Source organism: Hippoglossus stenolepis, chromosome 3, assembly GCF_022539355.2.
Source record: "Hippoglossus stenolepis isolate QCI-W04-F060 chromosome 3, HSTE1.2, whole genome shotgun sequence".
Classification (NCBI taxonomy): domain Eukaryota; kingdom Metazoa; phylum Chordata; class Actinopteri; order Pleuronectiformes; family Pleuronectidae; genus Hippoglossus; species Hippoglossus stenolepis.
Genome location: NC_061485.1, coordinates 26,093,893 through 26,118,601, shown reverse-complemented (window position 1 = coordinate 26,118,601; position 24,709 = coordinate 26,093,893). Strand labels below are relative to the sequence as shown.

Here is a 24,709-nt window from a genome sequence, read left to right as displayed (position 1 = left end):
AGACCAAAACAGAGCCACAAGGAGATTTAATAGTTTACATTCATGATGTGACCAGAAATGCATCTCCAAAGAAGTGCTAGAGGTGCTCCATGTCTGCAGCATGATTAAATACTCTAGGTAACTGCTTGAGTATGAGATTTACAGCCATCCAGCTGACAGATCACTGGTTACTCCTTTAACCCCTGTTCTCAGTGCAAAGCACAAATTAAAGCATACTGTCGCTACTTTTTTCCGATTTTTCCGATACAACTGCATTTACTGAAAGCACAGGGGCAAAAATGTCACTCCCTCAAATCACATGAAGCTTCCTCCACTGCTTTCAAATTGATTGAGCTGCTAGTGGACAGTGAATGGATGATGCAGTCCGAGCTCAAACAGAGGAGTTCAACAGTCCAGGTGGAAGTCTCAATGTCACATGGTGCAGAAAACAGTTCATCAGTTTTCACTGTTATGTTATGTGAGCAAAGCATTTTCCTGTTTGCACCAGTAATGCGTTTAACTGGGTCTGCTTGAGAAATGCGGCTGATTCAGTCTGACACAGTGTTATATTCTCCCAGTGCTTCCCTGCCCTCATCAAGTCTTTTTCAAGTGGTGGAAGTGATAAGAAAGTGCAGAGACAGTACAAGGAAATCTGCTTTTAAAACCACATGGTGCTGCTGAGTGGGGACTTCTTGGTTTATATGAGGCTGAGATTTAAAAAAAAAAAAAAAGTGCTGAATGCAAAGTTGCCAACAACGACCATCAGTTACAAATCGCTGTGTGGGATGGCCCACAGTTAATGACATAAAACCTGGAGGCAAATCAATTTTCAGAAAATGGCCCATTTAATGGCACCACAGTCCTACAACAGACCATAACCCTGAGCAGAGTAAGCACAATTAAAACAACCACTATACGTTAATTACATTGCATCGCTGGTGCTCTGTGTATACAGTAGAGGTTGTCTGATGAATCACATTGTCTACAGGAGAATGTGAATGTAATGGTTTTTTGTTACTGTAAGCCTTTATCTTTTCTTAGTATTATTATTTTTACCACATACGCAGTTCAGAGTGACAATAAGTTGAGGGCACACCTCTGCCAAGGTCAAGCGGTCCTGTGCATGTCAATATTATCTGGATCTGCACCAAATTGTACAAATGCATTGATGGCAACCGCATAAATATATATATTTGTACACCATGTCCTGAGAGACTGACAAAAATGACTAACAATTGAATGGATGGATTCTTCCCTGGCCAATGCTACCAAGTTTGGTAATTTTTTGCATCATCCTGCCGACAAATAAAGACACAAACACGTCGACATGGGTGGAGACATAACCTCCTAGGTGGAGGTAGTTAACTGGTATTATCAAAGTGAAAACAAATGGGAAGACCTATTTCAACAAGAACAAGGTCTGACCCAGTTCAAGTCAGACAGCACAAGCCTTGCAGCAATACCTCAACATAACTAAATACCTGCATTTGTGCACCGTGTATCGTATATCCACAATCCCCTTATCCCCAGGGACAAAATAGCTGTCATGTGACTTGCGGGCCAGGCATCTTGAACGAGGAAGCTCCGCAGAGAGCGAACAAGTGGTGTTGCACATGAGCACAATAGCTCTTAGAGAGAGTTAAATCCTCTGCAGCCCGCCTGTGGAGCCAAGACAGTTCTCTGCAGTTCACTGCACTGTCTACCTTCTTTGTACCTTCATGTGAAGACTGCGGAGGCACTTCCATTTCACCTACGCTACAGAAAGAGGAGCAGACCGGGCGTCAGCGTGAGTTTTCATCATTTTAGTCTGAAGCTAATGGAAGAGCAGATGAGGTCGAACACAGCAGAAGTCAACTGAGGCATGGCAGTGGTGAATAAGAGATGGAGGCGTACTATTAACAAATTTCAGTTTTGCTCCTGTCTTCCCTGCCACAGCCCAGACAACATGTCTGCGCGGTGTGCCCATTATGTGAGGAGACATTTCCCACCTCCATCCCGGGAAGTCGGCAGAGGGGCAGGTATCAATAATTCACAGGTGAGATGAACACAAGTGCCACTCCTTTCATCCGTGCCTCACACGGCTTTAATGGACATGGCAATAATTCCCCTAAAAGGAGGCAATTATTTTGAACACAGCGAGATGGCCAAATGCACTCGTGTAATCCTAAAAAACACAGGTGTGTATTTTGGGTGAGATCAAGCCTCTGAGGACGGGCGGCTGTGCAGCGTTGATCCTCTCGCTCTGTGACAAGATGAAAGAGACAAATAACATCAGTCACAGAGCAGCTATCACGGGCACTGTGAAGTGGAAATCGCAGGAAAGAGCCTAGTCCAAAGTAAAAGCCTGTTTTTTTGTTATTTCCTTACATTCTCTTTGAGACACTGTTAACAGATGCAGACATTGCCTTTTTGTAAGCTTCCTCACAATCAAAAAGCCACTTGAAAGCCTGTTTTGATGTTTCATTCAGACATATTTTGTCTTTGATCTGTTTGATAAATTCTACATTGTGAGAGGAAACTGTCACAATCCAAATAATGAGTCACGAAAAAAAAAAAAAGGCAAGAAAATTGTGCGTTGAGAGCAGCGGCTTTGAACTAAGTGTGGGCCCAGGATGTGGAGCGACTTTCTAATGGCAGCAGCGGGAGCCTCGCGCTCAAATAGTGAAATGTTAGCTCTCTTTCTACATACACACACGAACTGGCTGATGCCGTCGAAGAATAGGGGGGCACTCATAAAAATTCAACATGCAAACAATATGCGTAATCATAGATCAGGTTCTGATTTGAGGGTTCTAAACAGGGCCGTTCATGAATACTCAGCGACTGTCAGCTGGCTGATTGGTAGCATGCCTGCAGGGTGGAAGCGTGTATGCGTCTCTACTTAATTAATAGGGTAAATAAAACGGCTTGTGAAAACAGGGGTTAAGATTCTATCAGTGGAATTACTCAGCCATGCGACCACAGGAAGAGAGATCGTGACAAGCTTATGGTGATTTCGCCAAATAATTAGTCTCAGCTAAGGCTTTCTATACACAAAGATTATTGCCTCAGTGCACAGACAGCTCAACTCACCACTGCAGCAGACACTCACTTCCAAAGACCAGTTCACTAAATGGGAGAGGCAAGTGTGAAAAATGTACTGCTGGGCATGTGTTTGATATTGTGCTTGCCCGCCGCTGTAAGCTCACAGATAAGGTGAGGTGTGTGTATGTGCATGTTACTATTTCCGATCCACACTGACCATCATCGACCTACCTGCAGGTGATGTTTCTAATCATAATTGTATCAAAACGTCGGTGTTGCTGCTAACAGCGCTGGAGGCGAGGGGCTGTAATGTGGCGAGCTTGCGGAGAAAGAGGCGAGGTCACCACATCCTCTGATTCGGGACAAGGGGTGGGCCTCGACTTCAGGTGTAGATCTATGCTCTTGACTGCTTTAAAAACCCTGAAGTGCTGCGGGGGGAGGGGCCGCCTGAGATAAATTGAAAGGCTGTCCCTCCTGAGGTTCCCCACAGTGCGCTGCGCTGGAGAGAAACGGCCTTGTCAGCGGCATAAATCAAGCCCAGCTGTGCGGCGTAGACCCATGACGCTAAAACCTGCCAAGCGCAATGCCACTGCAGTCGAACCTCTCAGATGCCGTTATGCAGCATTATGACTAAACAAATGCGCCTGCAATTTCCTTGTGTAGTTGTCAATACGAAGGGTAACGGGCAATTAGAGACAACAAAGCATAGGGTCTTTTGCTGTTGTTCTTCTAGAAAACAAAGTGATTGGCTGACGCTGGTGAAATACGGACACCTGGGCATTTACTTTTTGACAATTCTCCAATATAGGTGTAATTGATATTGATTTTTGCTGTACACAGACCTGTACCATTGACTCTCACCTTGTCACATGGATCATTAGCCGCAGCAAATGATCAGAGCTATACCGCATGGCCTTATGATCGGCTATGATTAGCTGATTTGAAATTTGAATGCTGTTACAGAGTTAACCAACTCAAACCATTCATTACAACTGTATCAATATTCAGCTACATTAGCGTAGCTGTATTCAGATGATTCCTTTTAATGTCTATTTTACAGTCAATTAGTCCACCAATTACAATACCCTGGCATTTCACGGGGAGCTGCTATAGGTCAAAATCTCCCCAGAAAAAAAAGACTGTTGTCAATGTAAATATTAGCATGTTGACATTAGCAACTAGCTAAAACCACCATAGGTTCTTAGTACAACAGTAGAGGTGCTAGCCATTGTAGACTTAGTATGCACTAAAGGTAGACAGCTGTTAACTACATGTCTGTCAAATCCATCCAAACTAAATGCCTAATCTCAACTCCAACCTAACCCTGAACCTAATTAAATTTAACCTTGACCCTAAAACCAAGTCTTAACCCCCAAACAGTCCATTAAAGGGGGTTTACAAAAAGTAAGGACCAGCCAAAAAGGTCCTCACCCTTAGGCCAGGCTGGTCCTCACAAAGATATCTGTACAAAAGCAAACCACACACACACACACACACACACACACACACACACACACACACACACACACACACACACACACACACACGCACACACTATGACAAGGTGAAAACAATGCCAGCCCTGCTGTGATGGATGGTAAAAAGCTATGTCAAGACACTTTGTATTATATTATATGTATTAATATTACAGTTAGTCCTGACCTGGTAACTATAACAATTAATTTACTAAAACTGTGTAGACAGGAAGCTTCAGGAACTAGATGCACACGTCTAAAAGTGGAACTAAATAAATGACTGCAGTTTCATAAAACTGTATAAGACAAGATGATTCCCTTTAAATCAGACTGCTGATGTCTTATTGCAGAGTGAGCACCCGATGTGTTGGGTGGGTTAGGTTCAAAGTTTGCAGAGAAAAGAAAGAAAGAAAAGGAAAAAATTTGCTGTGCTTTACATTTGTTTGTTTGTTCAGTGTGATCACACAGAAGATTCCTAGCAGCCAAAATAAGAAGTACAAATCACTCCCTCAGTGTGAGAAGTTATTAGGGAGCTCACTTAAAGTTTACTCCACCAGTCTTTGAGTGGTGAGAAACTACCGCACCTTGTGGACAATTACCATCAACCATGTAGAAAATGCCTGTCTGACAGGGATCTTTGGGCGGCATTAATCAAAGCTCAACAACAACTTAACAAGTGCCTTTTGAGACGAATGTTGAGCTCTTGCTTCAAGACAGCACAAATGATTAGAAATGATTGACAGAATATATGCACTCATTCTCCCAGAATCAACAAAGGCCACCTCTGCAGCACGGATCAGGTTCATGTGCCGTTTCCGTCTATTTGGCCACACTACCAGTGGAGTAAGTTGCAGGCGATACTTGAAATGACTTTCCTTTTGGTTCATTGTGTATTGACACTTGTCTCCAAGGCACCAGCCAGCACTAAAGCCTCCTTGGCAATATGGTTGTTTTATAAAAACACGGCCAGGGGACAGGGGTGCTGGGCCGAGACGCACGTATTAATCTCTTACTCTATGAAATGCACACTACCATGACTGCTTCAGTGTGTCTCCAGTGTGCATTTCCATAATGTAAGCAGAGAAATGACAAGTTCTTCCCGGTAGCCCTAACAGCTAGGATGCATTACTTTTTTTGTAATATTATTATTATTTTTTATGATAGGTACAGCCAGCATTATACACTCTGTTACTGCATTATAATATGAACAGTCCATGGTACAGTTTGTTAGACCATTTGAATATTGGATTTTCCATTCCAGGAATTGGGCGCCAGATTTATTTTGTAAATAAAAAGAAAGGTTTAACCTCAATATTCATAATGCTGAGATAAATGAAATTAAATGAACAACACATTTTGTTATCTGGTCTCACTTCAACAATAAAGTGAAAAAGTGCTCAGGATGACATAATGTCCCGAGGCATGAAGATATTGTTATGCCTATAATGAGAAAATAAGCATAAAAAATTGTTTTTCTCCCTCTCCCTCCCTCACACTCTCACACACTCTCTCACACACACACACACACACACACACACACACACACACAAAGACGCACACACACGCACGCATGCACACTGAAACACACACACAGTCTGCTGTCTAAGGACCTTGGTGCAAATGAACCCTCTCAGAATTAATGTTATGTAAATGTGCATTTTTTATAGGAAGGTGTCTTAATGAAGCAGGCTGATTGAGAACATCTTAACTCCCGTCTGTGGAACATGATGTGATTGTGTTGGTAATTGCATTGCGCTGAGAGGGAATTTATCGGCCTGGACCACACAGGGGCTTGTGTATGTACTTCCAGAAGGATTCCTTTAATCACAAATTGCTCTCCTGGTTTATTCCCCTTCCGGAGATATTCATCTCTTCCCATGTGCTGAGGTATCCCTTCAGGAATAAAGAGCACACACATGTTCCACAGGAAATTGTCAGAGGAACCAAGATGGATTACTCATGCTGCGCTGGCGGATTCTCACTTTGAAAAATGATATCTGCTACAGTCTTGCAGATAAAAATAATCCTGGCAAGCAGTACATGGGATGCGGACGAGTAAAGAGGGTTCTGACCTAATCTCAGCAAACATCTCAGAATTCACTTTATCTCTGGTCTGAGATTTATTTGAGTTGAGACAGTCAGCACTAGATTCTTTCAGAAACAGGTTTTACAACCCGCTCCCCTCCTCCTGCTCCTGAGAAGGAAAAACTGATAATTAAGCAAACGTAGAGTCTGACTGATGGGAAATTTATAGCAGCATGTGATGTGAAGTCTTAATGGATTGAAGGATATAGCCTGTCTGTGAGTGATGCAGTGGGAGAGGCGCAGCCAAAATAGCTGGAAGGTGAATTGATCTGCTAATCATTTTGATGGTCTCTAAATACAACAGCAAAATCAATTAATGCCTCTGATCATGACCTGACAAGCAAAGGTCAATGTACTGTAAAGTCAGTCCATCAGCAGTCGGTCCTTCAACATGGGGCACTATAGGACCAGAAGGACAGAGGCATCAGACACATGGTAAAATACAAAATTTAGAATTTAATCGAATTAAATTTTTCAACTTTTTAAACCTATTGGTTACTGATCTATCAAAAAATCAAGAGAATGCATACACACCCTTTAGGCCATTTGAGAAAATAAAGTTACTATATTGTATTTCAAAACCAGACGTATAGCCTAATAATCAACTGACCACTAATCAGTTTCTGTACAGTTTACTGTTTAAAATTATGTTGGTAAACATTTTTTTCACCTGGCGCTAGCAAGCTAATTAAACTATTTCAGCATCAGCACTTTGATTAAAGTATTGGCTCTGGTTGAATTAGTAACGATTCAAAGTTACTTTAAAAAACGAGCCAAATATACACAAGAGCCCTGTATCATATTGTGCCACAAAACTGAAAATGAAACTAACGAGTTACTGGCGAAGTAGCCTATGCTGATTCGTTACGCTCTGATCACATGACTCCCTTACGGAACAAAACAACTGGCATCAGCCTCGGCTACCAGTGTAGAACGCAACATGGATAATGAAGTAAAAGCATTCCTAACCCTGTTTTGTTTTGCTGTTCTTGGTCCATGTAAATACAATCCCTGCTCTTACTTTTGCCATTGCTCTTTCTTTCTGTAAAGTGTAAAACGCCATGTGCATACCCAGTGTATGTGTATGTGTTAAAGGGGACATGGATTCAAATCTGTTAAGGAGCAAAAATTCTCATGTGGACAGATATCATTTTAGTTTGAAAAGACTTTTCAAAATTGTATGGACGTAGATTAAGAATTCAAGTCATAGACATGGAAATAAATTAGCACTGTTCTTGTACTGTAGTGTAGAGCTAGTTAATCTCAGTATTATACGTATGACGAGGAAAACTGTAATATCAGATAGATAATCTATCCTAAAATAAAAAAACGTTTAGCTTGGTAATATGTTTGGTAAAGCAAGAAAAAACGTGACCAGCTGTCCCAGACCACCTCCAAATCTGAGTGTCGAGATACCTCAAATGTGTTGTGTTGTATCTTTGTTGTGTTGGACTCACAACTATATTAGGAACGATCCACATTTGATCACATCATGTAAGACGGATGTTATTGCCATGTCTGAACATGGCTTTAGACGACGTCGTGACTCATAACATCTTGGAATTCTAAAACCTCTTTCACAAATCTTTGAACTAATCCATATTTTAAAAATCTACCAGAATTTATTGCATAAAATAAAACACAAAATCTAATTTTGGTAGGTGAAATAAATGCCAATCTCCTATTGCCCAATACAGGCACATACCTATAATGCATCCCTGAAACTCCACAGAAAGCAATGTGAATCATGGATGGGCTAGTTGTTTATCTAATCTAAATTTATCTGATGATCACATCACGTCAGACACACACGGTGCATTCCCCTCATCCCCTGCTTAGAGCCACAAATATCAAACTAGTGATTCGTATTCATCTGAAGTGAAGTGACATTTTGGGCACAATAAGCCAAGGCTTGGATACATCATGAAAAAGGACAAGGAAGGAGAAAAGCTACTGTTATGAAACTTTTGAATATTGCTAGGATATAATCAAATTTTAGGTCATCTGAGTAAGCCAGTTAGTTGTAGCTGCTCTGGGATGTTCATATGAGTCCTTCTTGGCATAAGTTGGCAATTCTGAATGCCATAGTCATGAATGAATAATACAAATATCATCCTCATTAAAACACACTATTACTTTGATTTGTAAACAAGCTGTTACCCAAACTTCCCTCCAAAAGAAATTTAGGACTTGGTCCCTGCCCTCTGAGGTTTGAACCAAGGGGGGGGGGGCTCTAACTCTAAGACATGTTTGTATAAATACAACGTTTAATCTGCTATGCGCATGTGTGTGCTCATAGGCACCTCTGAACAGTGTGTTGTCTGCCGCTGTCAGGATCAGCAAAGCCTTAATCCTCAGTTTGCTCCCATTCCTGGCGAGGGGGGGACTCCCTCATGTGGCTTTTCTTTAAGCAACGGCCTGGGTGGAGAGGTGTAGGCAAAGACAAAATGAAAAGCGCCAGTCAGCTGTCCACAGCAGCCTTGTCAGGTCATAAACCTTTCCTCAAGGCAAAGTAATGAAATAAGCCCTTCTGGGCACATTAGCTCTCAGTATCCAGGCCTGGCACGGCACACTCACACCGCTAACCTCCGCTAAGAGTCAGGGCTCCACTTCACAAGCAGATGTTCAATTAGAGGCAAATGAGGTAAGCAGAGATCTGATGAGAAAGTGTGAAGTGACATTTACATGTGATAAACAATAATTTCAAAGTATAACAGCATGCAGCCAAAGAATGAGGCGACTGAAATAGCAACACAGGGCCATCCGCTCGCTCAGATCATTTAATCAGCACCTTTATTAATACACCTGTTTCCATACAGAGCTTATTAATTCCAAGTCCTCATAAAATTAAGCCCAGAGACATTTGACGAGACTCTAATTAAAATCCCCTTGAAACAGAACAAAGGCATCTTGGAAAGATAGGGAGATATGCGATAAGTAAATTAATGCAAAGTTGGCTGCTGTGCCTCCTCTGCAGTTTTTGGTGCTCTCCTGACACTGGTTCTTTCTGGAGTGTGCCTGGCAGAGCAGATGGGCCTATAAATGGAGATCACTCTGCGAGACATCTCTTCATTTACGTGACATCCATGCTTATTTGCTCTGCCAGCATAGGAGGGACATATATAATATGCAAGAGGGACAGTTGTACCAGTGGCTCGTGATTACACACAGAATCTGGCCAATCCAGCGGCGGCTCCATCTCCATAGACTAATGGACTGATCAACATACACGACACATACAGCAAGCCTCCTGCGTCTTGTTGTGAGCCACTCAAACATCTGTCGTGTTAAGCTCACACCTACAGCTCCGGTATTAACAGACAGCACTTAAGGCTGTAAACACACCTAGCAGATTATTTGAAAAGTGCTCCAGGCAACTGAGTCAGGGCCACATCCTGCGATGGTAATTTATCACGCTGACTGATTCATACGGCACGCTCGCTACTTCAATGTCTGTGTCAATAGTTTGGCAAAAGTAAAAAGCAGAATTAAAGAGGCCTGAAAGTGAGCGTCTGAGCTCAATTCAGGACGAGTGATAAAATAAGAAATACGGGAGGAGGCAGGGGCTGACGATCGAGCCAATTCCTCACCGGCTTTTGATTTCTCAAAGTAAATTGTGCCCATTTTGAAACCATTGGCCCATTAGTGTGTCAAGCGGCACGGATGTGACCATTTTGAGGTTTGATAGTGTTTTCTTTATGACATGGGTAAGTGTCATTTTGACATATTAAAACGTGAAATCATTCCGCAATGAGAGATGAAGCTGAAAGAATGACGGCTGTTGTTATTTCATCAACTTTTAGGTGGGGTTGGATCGACAAAAAACAAGTCTTTAAGCCTTGTCTCTGCTTTATTTGTGTTTCAGGTAGATTTACAAATGCTATAAGAAGATGAAGATATTATGTTGCAGATATTTTTCACTCATTCTAAGCATTTTTCCCACTTTTCCCACTTTAACAATGTGGTTAATACCCACATAGAATAGCGTTACGCATTCTTTGTAGCATATACAATCTTTTTTTATTTTCAATTTTAAGTTTGTTTATAGTGTGACGTCAGAATTGCTAAGGCCTGAAAAGTGTTGAGTTAGCCAACTGTGAGCAGCAGCAGTTTCTGAAAGCTCCTGCGAAATGCTTTTTTGTGTGGAGGAAATGAATTCCTGATGAGTGGAAATCATCGGATGACATCTTTACTACAGGGACAGGCCAAGGACAAATTCATCACTCAACCAGCCAAGAATCACCAGTGTCACAGATGACACAGAGAGACTGGAAAAAAACAAAAAAACACAACAATTGAAAACACGGTGTAAGAGAAAAAAACTAAACTATAACTCAAAGAAAAATGGACTCTGACCACGTCCAAGAGCCAGGACGTAGGAGACTGATAAAACCACTGATTTATACTCTGTATATATTACTGTATATAATATTTCATGTTTCACTTTTTTATGAGAGAAAAGGATAAGGACTGTCTACTCTTTGGACTAATGCTACTTCTACAGGAGCCGGAAATGTTTCTGTTTTTCGAAAAACAAGTTCTGGAAAATGGGAGATCACCTTAGAGTCAGGGTCATCTTATATAAGGGCCCATGTCATCGGCCTACTTGGGCCTCCTAAGGTACAAAAGACACAGTCCACATTGCATGCTGAAAGGCGACAAGTATAGATAGAATAGGTACTGGTCAGAATTACCTCGTAAAATACGGTCAATGTACTGTTAAGTATCGAAGGAAACACCAAATTCTTACAAGTGAAAAATATCCAAAACCTTCAGTTGTATTGCAGCCTCATGGGTCCAAATCAGGTAAAACAAACACACCCTGACCAGGAAACCTTTTATTATCCAAATCATTTTTGTGATGCATTGTGTCCAAACTGCAGCCGCCCCTCTGACCAGTGACACCAAGACCAAGACAATCCTGACATCTGGTCAGAAGACGGTGGCGTAAACTCTTTTAGTCCTGACTCTTCAAATTGTAGCAGTAGATGGTGAGTATAATTCATTTTATTTCATATGACAGGTGACATTGGTGGAAGAAATAGTATTGCGTGGCCCCAAGATATGAATCTGTTCTTTACTGACAACACCAGGAGAACAGAATTTTGCTTCCACCACAGTGTTGCCTTGCTCAGAGTCAGTGCATACAGTGTAATACTAAAGCTCTTTATAGAGGCAACATTGTGTGATCAAGTGAAACATTTCACCTCTCATCCAAGGCTTCTTTGTGTTGTCTGTACGGAACAGATTCGTATATTGCGGCCACGTAACACTAAAATGTGGCCACGAGTTATTAATCTCATTCACGCGACTTGAAAATGCTTCATAAAAGGGCAATCGTTAAAATCCAACAATGAAAGAACCGCACAATAAAACATGAACACGAAGTTGGAAAACCACACGGTAGAGGACTAGACCTTTTCCAGTTTGAACGTATAACTTTTTAAAGGTGTCCTCAGAGACGGCAGATCTTATGTCCACAGGAGGAGTGCTCCATAGTGTCGGAGCCACGGCTTCAACTGCACTATCACATTTTGTTTTGAATTAAATGTGAGGGACAACTAGTAAGCCCTGGTCAGTGGACCTGTAGTGACCTGCTGGCACCAGTAGCAGCAGGTCAGAGCTGTGCACATGTGGCTGACCATGAAGTGCTCTATAGGCTGGAATGGACTTTAAAAAGGAATCCTCAATATAATTGGAATCCAATGTGAAGGTTATAGGGTGTGGGTCATCTTGCAGGATCCTTGCGAAAGTGTTCTCGACCATTTTAGATGCTCCAGAGACGACCTGGTGAGGCAGGTGAAGAGGAAGTCGAGTGGTGGAGTCTGGATCATACATTAAAGTATAAATGATCATCTTCAGTTCAGGTTGTAATGCAACTGGCTTCAGTTTTACACTATTTTTTATGGGACAGATAAGAACGGGTTAAGCATCTGATGTGTTGCTTGAAATGCATCGCTCGATCAAAACGACACCAAGATTTATAAGAGTAAATTTATCAGCTAGAGAAATAAATACAACACACTGAGAAGAAGTGATGCTATCTGCCACGTCGGTTGAATTTGAGTCTAAAAACCAGTGAAGAAGTGAGGTGTTCTCCTACAAGATAATCGTTTCTGTCTTATCATTTCACAACCAACCCAACCAATAAAGCCTATTTTTGATCAGAGGCCAAGCAGGACACTGAGACGACGGTTGCTGTGAGGACTCTTGGCAGCAATGAGCATTAAAAAAAAAGAAAAGAAGTAGATGTGAATGCATCAGGACCTACAATATGCTTAATGAAAAAAGGTGATAAAATATGTGACTCTAACTTCTTCACTTCAAATTGATCATTTCAACCTTCCTCTCTCTCTTTTTCATATATTCAGTAAGAATCACACACCAATCACCACATAGAGCTGTAGTTCTATTCTAAATTAAAATCCAAGAGGAGCAAACTGTATTAATTTACGATGTCTGCATTTCAACAGTTTTACACTACTCTTCCTCTACGTTTCTCCTCCGTGTGCTGTGGGACTGCACGACTGTAGTTGTTTTGAAACCGCTAATCTGGGGTAAGAAAAGGAGGTGAAAAAACTTTGAACAGTTGTTACCTTGGCAACAAGCCTCCTGTACTCAGCTTGTTCAAAGATGTCACTCAAACAGTTACACTCCCAAGTGCACAGTGACTGCGACGGCTAACACCGGTGCAGCGTTTCACACAGTTCCCAGTTTCAGTGGGTTTGTAACAGCAGTAGTTTTCCGCCTTAATCGAATAGGGAATGTAGATAAAGTACTCTCATCGAATAATACATTCTTTTGGATTCAAGAATTATTAAGAAGAAGAGTCCTTCTGCAGCCGCAGGTGCAGAACGCACAAAAGCCATTTTTCAGTTTCCGTACGGCCATTTGGGGGCGAAGTAAAAAAAGAAGATCTGAGAATATTATCTAATAGTTTTTCTGTGTGATGCTGACTAGAGTGCGACCCGGGACAAATGTTCTGTCTGAAAGCAACCAAGGCTGAGAGAGAATTAACAGAGCCCGACCAGAACCCGACAGGCATTGTGTCTTGTGTCCAAATCCAAACACTTTTGCTGATTACAGGGATGAGCAGGGTAAAAGATGACAGCCCTGCCAACATGACCGAACTCGACCCGAAGCCGAATGTCATAACGACATTTTAGTCCGGACCTGGCCTGACTTGGCCCGCTTGGGTTGGGTGTCCACACTCAGACCCAGAACTGCCTCATATAAAATGTTACTAGTGAAAGAGCTAACAGCTGGTCATGAGTTATTCATGAGTTATTAATGAATCGGAAATTCGCTTTGATAAATATCATTATACTATAAAGTAAGCAATTATTTTCAATTAGTTTGCATATTTGGGATGTTCAATGAATAAAATCAATACATCAAACAAATTTCAAATAGATTGTACATTGGTGTTATGCACTTAGCCACACAGCATGAGCCCAAATGGCATTTCGACTGGGCAGCAGTTTGCCAGGTATATTTTGTTCTTGGAGTACAGTCTCCTCTCAGCAATTATAATAAACATAAAGGACTCGATTCTGCCTCCCCAGGAATCCAGCCAACAGCAGGGTTCATAATTTCCCCCCATTCTAAACACCTTATTTGAAAAATATGATGCATAACCCAGGGAGAAAAAAGTCACACATTATAATAACCGAATTTTTTTTTTTTAGCATTTTTAGAATTCATTTATTCTGGGTGTGTGACCTTTAAGATTGTGCTTACGCAAAGGAATTGCCATGGATACCTGGGGCATGCTGAACTTGTGACTGTCATCAACAACATAAAACTAAAGCATTTTACCCTCTCGTGTTTTTTATACTACAGTATGCACCAAAACAAACGACTGAGCAACATGTATCTGCTGTGCAATTGAGGAAACACTGCAGCATCAGAGCGCCTGAAAACAAGACAGGGGGGGGGGATTTGTCGCAGCCACACCCAAACACCTTCTTCAAGAGATTGAAAAGATCCAGCGCAAATATTTGCATGACTGCCAAAGCCGATGGAGATAAACACTCAAGGTCCTGAGCATTTGAGTGAGGAGGGAACAACATGGGGAAGTCAGCACATCCCGTGGTGGCTCATGAGAGGACAGCTGATTGAGAACGTCTGGCGTGAGTGGCCTAACAAACTTGATTTCTTTGTGCCAGTGACATATTGAAATGGCGTGTTTTTTTTAGGCTGCTCTCCCTGGCTGGCACGGCACACTTACACACTCATCAGCAAGACCTGCTCTGCTCTGCGCTCTCAGCTGCTTTGTTCCAGCTGATGTCATCTAAACCTCGTCCCTGCAGGGTTGTCTGGGGTAGATAAGACATCCCCTCCCTCCACTGGCCTCCTGCAGGAAAAAAGAAAACGAGGGGCTGCTGCTATGAAGATGGATTACACAGCTGGTGACACTAGTTCCCTTCCTGCTGAAGCCACGGTGGAGTGCTAACGCAATTAAGGCAATTAATCTTCGACAAAAGGGGTTCACAGCTACCTCCTATAGATTTACACCTTTCCGTACAGGTGCATAACCAAACAGACATGCTCAGACATGCATGCATCCAAACCGCGTACACGCATACAAATGCTTTAGCTGTTTCTTGACTTCATATATATATATATATATATATATATATATATATACATATGTGCAAAAAAAAATCTATTAAAATTAACAAGCAAGAAACTTTTGCTTTTGCTGATCACACAGTTGATGTGTGAGACCAGGATGTTATTTGTTCCATCATTCCGAAGTCTTATGGTTTCAGCAAGATGAGACGATTCACTCTCATAGAACTACAGGCAGGATGGCTGTTATAGGGCGGACATATAAAGACAACTGTTCTAATGATGTCCACAGCAGATGCTGAACATTTGTATTGTGTGGCCTGCAACATGGGGGTGTATGTGCCGATGTCACAGACGAGAGTGAAAAGGGAGACAATAATAAAGAGAGTAAGGGGGGAGCTGTAATAAGCTCATTTAAAGGATCTGCTGTGTGTTTTGTGACTCTGTAAACAGTCACTCCACTTAGTAACTGGCAGTACATTCCAGCATCATGGCAAAGAAAAATAGAAGATTCTCTTTCTTCTTCGTTTTGGAGAAGCAGCACAGATGGTCAGAGCCAAATATAATTTATTGAGATCAAATAGAAGCATTTTAACATATTTCTGAACATCAAACAGACTTTCACAACCACCAAGATAAAGACAGTGTTGAAGAAATCCATCTACTAATTGACCATAATCAAAAAACTCTTTATTCACCAGCAGTAAATCAAACCTTCAAGTTACAGCCGCAACAAAAACAGTTATTCCATGATTTGATTTTCAAGTCATTTATGTGTAAGAGTCAAACGATTTGATTCCTGAATCATTCGTTAATTGTCAAAGCAGCTGGTCATAATGTGATTTATAATTGAGGGAGAACACCGCAGGACAAGTTCCACAAAGCATCCACACCGGTAAGCGCTGCCATTCCATTCCTCACTTCGGGAAGGACGTCCAGACAAATGTGAAATCAATCTGAACCGTGAATTCAAAACAACAGGGTCAAAATGATCTGGGCACGGTGAGGTTGAAAAAGTGTGATGGGAGCGGCGCAGGGCAAGTGAAGGGCACCAGCAGCGAAACCACTATGCAAATTCCCCCGCCACTTTGTTTGACAAGCAACAACACTGCTTTGTATATATGCAAAGCCTGGCAAGACACTGTGCACACAGGTCTGCTAGAGCCGAGTCATGCTAGAGTGGTGACACCCGATGGCTGACCCCTGTCTGCCACGAGGCCACTGGGCCAGTCTGCACACGCACACACCGACACACACACAATCACTGACAAAAGTTCCCACATGTGGCACATCTCTTATCTCAGGGGTCAAACGTGGCAGGACCATACGATTGCTCCTGAAAAACTTGTGTCAGAAGTTGAAGTATTTCATTTCTGGAGCCTTTGAAACCTACTTCATTAGCACTTTGGATTTGCTGACTCTCTTTGGCCACCACTAAACAGCAGGAGGGAAAACGTGGCAAATCCCATTAACCATTACTCAGTTTGATTCCATGCTGCCTTTCCTCTCAGCTGTTCTGTGAGTGCTCTCACCACATCTGAGGACTGCATCATGAAAATCTCTCTACGGACGAACAGAAGTCAAACTACACTGGCTGGGGCCTTCGGGTGAACCTTAATACACTGTGGTTGAGCTATACTAAGAATATAGTAGATAGAAAACCGATCATCTCAGTCCAATTTCAATATACTGAAAGATACTCTGAAAGTCTACAAATAGTGTGACAACTGAAAGCAATGGCTTCTTGTGCAACATTTATTTTGATGAATTAGAAAAAAATCATACCACTGGGCTGCTTCGGGTCTATTGTCTTTGGGTTTCACTCCTTCTGGATCTAAAATCTTGAACCAATCTAATTTTGAAACCAATCAAGTTTTGAAACTATAAACCTCACACAGACGTAACCAGACCTGCAGTCGGCAAATACCAATCATTTCCTCCTACAAGGAAACTATTCTGTGTGGTTGTTTCTTCAAAATGTCCCGATACTTGTGATAATATGGTGTTGATGAGCCAAAGTATTGAGTATTATATTATTTGTGAAACTTTAAATATATAAAGTATAATGTTCTGATATTCTCCCTGTAAAATGACACATGGCACAAAATTATGACTGTATTCTCTTAAATGTATGTTCCCCTGAAATATAACCACTTCACTCTCGAAATCTGAGCCTTTTCTTTAACATGGCCCTGATACTCAGATGTATTTGTCAGTCTACAATTCAAATGTGAACAAGATGCTGCATCTGGAAAGAGCATGTGTTGCTCAGCATAAAGACGTTACTGTATTAACACATATGAACGGGACCTTCGGGGATCGGTGCATGGCTCAAAGCAATCAGAGCACATGCAGGTAAAAGTCCCGCAGTCCTCACAGTGTGGCACAAAGCAGAACAAAATGTGTAAAAGGTGATACCTGTTATTGTCTCGGAGTGGTTCGCTGCCCTTCCGCCAAGAGATCCCACCCCAAGGAGACATCTTCGGCCTGCACTCGATGAGCACATCTCCTCCTACCTTCACCAGCGTCTGGCTCCTCAGTTGATTGTGAGAGAAATCTGGGGCAACGGCTGAGACAAGAGCAGCATATTAAAGCCAGCGTTGGTAAAAGCCTCACATCTCCTAGCCTCAGAAATGTACTAATTTACCTCTGTTCATTTATCTGATATCAAATTTATGTCATTTTCCAAATGTTCAAAACTCAAAATAGGATCATAAATACCGTACAGTGCATTATCGCCATGGTTAATTAAAAGAAACCAGATTACATTATTTGCAATTTGAAAAATGAGAAATGAGTAATCTGAGTAGTAAAACCTGCAGTTGATGTAGAGGAGTTGATGTGGAGATCAGTGTAACTTATTATTATTCTCAGTTAGACTTCATGTGATTCTTTGATTCATTTTCAAAGCAGGGACGGTAATATTTTCTTCTTTAGTGTTTCACCGAGTGATTATTCCAAAGTAATAACTTTCACTGACTGGAAGCCACTCGAGACAGATCTACGGCCTTTTCAAAAAAAGTGTGACTTTGTGATTCAGTAAGCCGACGTTCTCTTTTTGAATCCCGCCCCCTGGAGTCTGAGTTCTCCGTTCCCCTCAGTCGCAGTGAGACCGATCAGGACGAGACGTGTTGGAGGTTGAACAGTGAGAGCTGCTGCCAGCCCAGAGTGGAGAGTGACAGGCTTGACAGGGCAGATGGGCGAGGCTGGTGAGCAGAGCAGCTCTGGCATACATCACTGTCAGCCGGACGCATTCCTCTTATAATTAATGCCTTTCAATTAGTGGCCAATAACAGAGGGGCCGGAGGTCACCTGCCACCGCTGAGCACAGGAGGAAGACGGAGGAAACTTGAAAACAAACACGGACAAACGCGTGCACACGGACACGTGCACGGACAGCGTGCGCCCACCAGGGCAGCTGTGGCTCGGGAGGTAGAACGGTTCGATCCCAGTCCACCATTCTGTGTGCCGAAGTGTCCTTGGGCAAGATACTGAATTGTCCCTGACAGCTGTGCAAGCAGTGTGTGATTGTTGTGTGATAGCGAAAGTGCTGCCTGTATGAATGTGTGTGTGTGTGTGTGAATGAGTGAATGGCAAAACTGTCCAGTGGAGCACTTTGAGTAGTCATCATGACAAGATAATAAAAATAAATCCAGACCATTTACCATTATAGCCGGTGCCTTACCTATAACTCGTAGCTCTGTGTTGGAGAAGACCTCGCCGTGCTTGTTCCCAGCCACACACTGGTACATCCCCGTGTCGGACAGGGTGAGGCGGCTGATTGTCAATGCCCCATTGGCGACCTGTATGCGCTCCTGTGGACATAGGGACACATGGCCTTAATACGCCTTATTCCCAGCGCTCATCTACATAAAAACAGCCGGCCAGTGGGCAAGTGAATTATGGTCTGCAAGTGACAGACGTGGCAATAAATCTAGGTTTTCATCACTAATGGAGGGAAAGGCTTGGGTGGATGGAGGCAGGCTAGCAGAAAATGACCCTAATCAATCTGCATGTTTATGAGAGTGAAATAAAACCATGCCCTATTTATATCTCTAACTGCACCACAGGGCCTGTTTCCCCTTCAGCAGGAGGAGGGGATAAGGAGGGGGGAAGGAATATCGTAAGATCTGAGGTGTACTGCATTGTGAAAATTGCTTTTCTGATAGGTATGCCCTATACATACTAAATGCTGTGTACATGGTCATGCTGTACCGCCTCTTCATCTGTTTGGACTATCTTCTTTTTTTTTTGGTGTGCCTGCCTGCGTGGGAAATCTTGCTCGTCACTGAGCCATCAAATTAAGATCTATTTAAGGACGGCTGGGCCTGATGAACTAAAAAACCCAGTTGGATCAGTGCATGAGTTGCTCATTTAATCCGCACTATACGTTTATCTCTCTGAACTTGGCTTCTCACTCAACTCTGTCACCATGGTATTAAATCCTTGAGCAGTTTTTATACATCTCTGTGCAGCTGTGTCAGGTTCTGCCACCTCGTGCCCTTCATCTCCTGTGTTTTCCTCAGGCTCGCCCGTAATGTCATTAGAGCCCATTTCCATGGGGGCGTCTCAGCGGCCTGAACTCCAGTCACAGGGGGATTAAGGTAGAGTCGCATGAAAAGAGAGACTGTCCTCAGTGAAAGATCACAAACTAATCCTGTGTTTGAGCAGGTTGTGTCAGAATTTCCATAATGCTTGGAAGCCGTGGATGTGCGGGGAGGAATATCCCTGCTGGCAAGGGAGGCAAATGGTGGCGTATATCAGTCTGCACATGGGAAGCGCTCCTGTTTACGCCTGCTATTAATTAAGCATGACATTCCACTCAAATCAGCAGTTTTTCATGCAGGGACCTGGGGGGACCATCTGCACGCCTTATGCTGAATGGAAATGATTGGCAATGTCATTCCCCAACAACACTGGTTTGATTCATTTGATATGAAACTGAGAAAAGCAGGTAGAAGAATGGATGGCATGAAGGAGACGACTTCTACGGTTTTCTAATAAGTGAGCGTCTTGCATTTGATTGCTGTCTGCAGCGGCGCTCCTCAGAAATACTAATTACTGGAAGCCTTCGTGAGGACGGAGCCAAACAGCTGTACAATTTAAACAAGAAACATAGTATAACGCAGCATCAATCCACTACTGTGGCTTTAAAGAGAAAAGGAGGGAAATAAGCATATTAGTTCTGCTCTTCAAATACAAAGATGCAACAGAAAATATCATCAACTGGATTTTTTAAATCACAAACGTTGATCTCATTAACAATGAAAGCAAACTCTCAGGCTGAAAAAACAACAAGTAATTGTAACTCGCCGGGGCAGAACTGTGAAAGAAATTTGAGAACTCTATTGATAGAAATGTGATTGATTACCGCTGACTCTGAAAAAGTACATGGGCTCAGCTTTGCAACAGAGAGAACAGAAGCTGAGCCTGTTTGCTGCACTTGAGCTTGAATTATTGGGGAAGGCAGGAAATTTAAACCCCCCTCATCAGAAAGTATAGCAAACGTCACTTAAATTACATCATTCATTCCTTAAATTTAAGAATGGCTCTGACGTTAGAGTCCCTCAGGGGATAAACTCAGTTCAAGTACACTAGAGTAAGTCATTAGTATGGTGGTCCCGTTCGCCTTTAAATGGACTAAATCCTGTTTCACGCTAGAGTTTGTCTTTAATTGCACAGACACTTAATCCTGAAGCCATTGTCAATAGAGTAGCAGAGAGAAGATGAAAACAGCCATGAGACATAGAGCATTCCAATAAACCATTGCTATTTTGACAGCGTCGTAGCAAAAAGCAGCTTCGTGAGTCTTTTATTCTGTGAGGTCTGACTCAGAAAACAGTCACACAGCATCATGCTCACTGTCCGTCCAGTGATGGTAAAGTCAGATTATAGGTTCCGTCATCATTCATTTTTGTGCTGTTAAAAGGAGTTTTTGGTCGTTTGCCCTCAATCTAGTAAAGAGGATGTCTCACCCTGTACAGATTGTGAAGCCCTATGAGGCTTGATTTGATTTTTGAAAGTTGGGCAATGACACTAACTAATGCACATACTCTGCGTTATGACCGCGGCTGAGACGTCTCACACAAGCATAAACTGAAAAGAAGAATGCAAAATCCACACAATGGAAACACAACCACAATGGACGTGAGTGACAATGAAGCAAGCAGAGTTACTGCAGTCAAGTCATGGATGTATGAGAGGCTTCATTTGTCAGGTGAAAACCTGGACAAGCCAATCGCTGCTTAAAAATGAGATGCTTGTCTATTTGAGGTGTTACGGTACAGGTGATCGGAGGACCCAAAAGGGTAAAAGTAAAACTGTTTGCATTCTTGCTACCATAACACTCCAAATAGAAAAGCATCTATAAGTGGTGACAGATTTTTCCGGGTTTCATTGTCTTCATACACTGTCTCTCACTTCCATTGTGATTGTGTTTCCGTTGTGTGCCTTTTGTAGCTGTGTTGTGGCTTTAATGGCTGTGGTTTAGCTCTTGCGGTTGTGTTGAGATTCTTGCATTCATGCTGTGGCTTTGGCATTTGTGTTTTCCGTAAATGAGACATCTCAGCCACCGTCAGTACACATCCAAAGCTAAAATAAATCTACTGTTGTGTCTAATATTTAATTAGTCCAAACAAGAGATATGACCCATACCTTACGTTTTGTTGTTTCTACAGACTTCATTCCTGTTGCTCAAAGTTAGAAAACTATCGGCAAGAATACGTTTCACGCCACTGCGATTTCAGAAAGGTCTCAATTGATTCACTGTAATAAATAAAAACAAATGGTGCATCCTCTCCCCACCGCTCCTTACATCACTGACCTTTCCCTCTTCCACTCATTAAGCCACTGTGGTTAATGGTGGCATTTGAGACAATGCAACACCTTCACTGATTAATCCATTCACCCAAGCACCCTGCATATATCCATTCATTATGTCTATCTTAAGGGGGAAATCTGTTGCACCTAAAACACCAACACAGTCATGGTGAGGATAAATCCAACAATGAATCCAGTTGGCTGAGTGGGGTGAGGTGATTTTGCAGGATATTTTTTAGGCACTAGCACTTTGATTTGAATCTATTCATTTATGAAATGAGGGGAAGTAGGAAGGTCTGATAATCAAAACAAGTACTTAATGTTTACAGAATGGTTATCTTGTTTGGTCCACAAGAAACTCAAGAGTCTTACCTTGACATTTCTTCCTTGACAACAGGCCAAATCTGCTTTTTTTTTTGTTTTGTTTTTTTTGTTGTGCAGATCCTTGCCTCCACTAATATAACAACAGACTGGGCTCATTCCGACGACATGTATTTCAAGTGCTGATCGATAACCCCTGGTGTGTCTGTCGCCTATTTTGCATAATGACGCAAATTAACATAAAGCCTATTTATTTATCAGGTGCAAGCTGTGCCTGAGTGTCCAATCAATCTTTTCCGCAACAACCTGGCGAAAGCATCCAAAATAATAATCCATTACAATGAGGGACGAGAGCAGAGCCGGGTTCAGTTAAAGTTAGAAGTCGGATGTTTGGAGCCATCAAAGACTCGTGGCAGAGCTCATGTTGGAGATTCAGAGGGGCACAGGGAGCTAAAACAAAAGGAGGATACATACTTTTTCCTTCTTGGTGGCACAGGATTAATAACGGCACTCGGCGAGGAGAGATTTAACACAAGATTAGGGTAGCTCTTACATCACTGTGCTTTCCAGTCTAGCATGAAATACTCAACCTGTTTACAGTTCAGTCTGTTAGCGCAGCAGACACACCCGGATTCCTTTAAAATAAATGTTGCCGTGCAGAATTGAACATTATAATGTATTGCGCTGCAGGAGGCACTGTGTTGTAATGAAGGAGAGAATAATGTGCGGTAATTAGTCAGTAAAGCTTGAACAAGCAGCACAATAAAGCTCTGGAAATGCAGTACATGGTAGCTCCCATTCTTCATTCAGAGGCGGCAGCAGCAGCATAGTATGCAGGAAACATCTGTGCCAGAGCTGCTGTCGCATGTCTCACCTTGGAAGCTGAACTGTGTCTTCAGTTCAAAAGACATGCAAGTGCTTGGCGGGTCTCACCTCAGCAGAATCCAGGTTCTCTCCATTTTTCATCCACCTGTAAGAAGGCTTCGGCTTCCCTGTGGCTTTACACTCCCACACCAGCGAGTCATCAATGAGCTTCTGCACATCTTCAGGTTTTTCAATGAGATGAGGGGGGGCTGGAAACAATAAACAAAGTACGAGTGAATGAGAGAGTAAAGACAAAACAAGTCTGCTGTCAGGACTTGATAAATTAGCAGTATAATTTACACTGCTACTAAAAACCCTCTTTGATTTTACAGTTTCAGTCTGATTCAGTCTTTTCACTCACAAGTATTTGACTGTACAGCCTTTAGAATCCAGATGAAAGAGACAAAGTGGCTACAATATTTATTATATTATATTGTATTTATTTCTCTCTGCTAACTGCAGTTACAGCCTTATGAGCAGGATTTTGGAAGGACAGGAAGGTGCATTGCAGCAAGGTAGGCATATATGCAATTGCCTTGGGACCTAAACTGAGATGGGGCCCCGAAAAACCGCTGATTAAAGCCCCGTTTCCAGTGGCCAAAAAATCCACTAACTTCTGGCTTTTGTCTGAAATGGGAATGGTTACCACCAAAGGACTTTACACCAGTTTGTACGCGCTACATGTTTTCTGCATGATATTATGAAGCGTCTTGAACTTCCAGGTGTTGTAACGTAAATGTTTGTGCGCTAAGTCCTTTTTTATATTTTAGGAATGGTGTGTAACAGCAATGTTTTTCTTCGTACCCTGCAAGATGAGACCCTGGCAAGACAGTGAGGTGAGAGAGCTTCTCAGTTTCCGGCACGTTTGTGACATGGAACATGAATCACCAGGGAAGAAAAACAGAGTGGTTTTTAAAAAAAAAAGTCTACCCACTTATTTTGGTGTAAAATAGTCATATGTTAGTTCACAGCAACAATAATTTAGTTAGAACCCCAAGCCTGCAATGTCACCATGGTCTGAGACTCCCTAACAAGGTCCCATTCCACTACGCACATTACACTTTGTGCTAAAAGATTCAAACTTTTAGAGGTTTGGTTGAAGACTAGAAGTTCAGAATGTGTGTGTATGATAATTAAAGAATCAAGGAGGGGGTCGGTTTCGTTCGCTGTTGGGCCAGGGCCCCCCCAAAGTCCTTTGGAAATCTCCTGCTGACTTTCTGGTGTGCATGCAGCCTAACAGGAGGACTGCAGACACTGGTCCATCTGCTCTGCTTGTTTTGCAGTGTAAAAAAAGTTGCTTTATTTACAACATTCTCAAAGATTGAATTTGCACTCCAATCCGAGGTAATGCAGTGAAGGACAATGCTCTTGATGGAGGGAAATTCAATTTAACATGAACTATCGGGTCTCTCTAAAGAGAAGCAAACAGTAAACAGCACGATTCATTCACACATTAAGTTGCTTTCCTGTGTTAGTCAGTGTGTTTAATACCTGTCAAATGATTTAGTTTTAGTAGCAGGGCTTTGAATACCACATTTATTGTTTTTGGCTGTTTTCATAGTTTCCCG

General features: G+C 42.2%; 1 protein-coding gene across 1 annotated transcript in view; it reads right to left on the bottom strand.

Annotated features, from left to right (window-relative positions):
- cntn4 (contactin 4) overlaps positions 1–24,709 on the bottom strand; it is a 152,640-nt gene that overhangs the window by 21,109 nt on the left and 106,822 nt on the right. The window contains exons 9-11 of the mRNA XM_035153379.2: positions 23,211–23,350; positions 18,823–18,952; positions 17,556–17,706 (exon numbers count right to left, since the gene is read on the bottom strand). Of these exons, the coding sequence (XP_035009270.1) occupies positions 17,556–17,706; positions 18,823–18,952; positions 23,211–23,350 (421 nt within the window). The remainder of the gene's footprint in view (positions 1–17,555; positions 17,707–18,822; positions 18,953–23,210; positions 23,351–24,709) is intronic.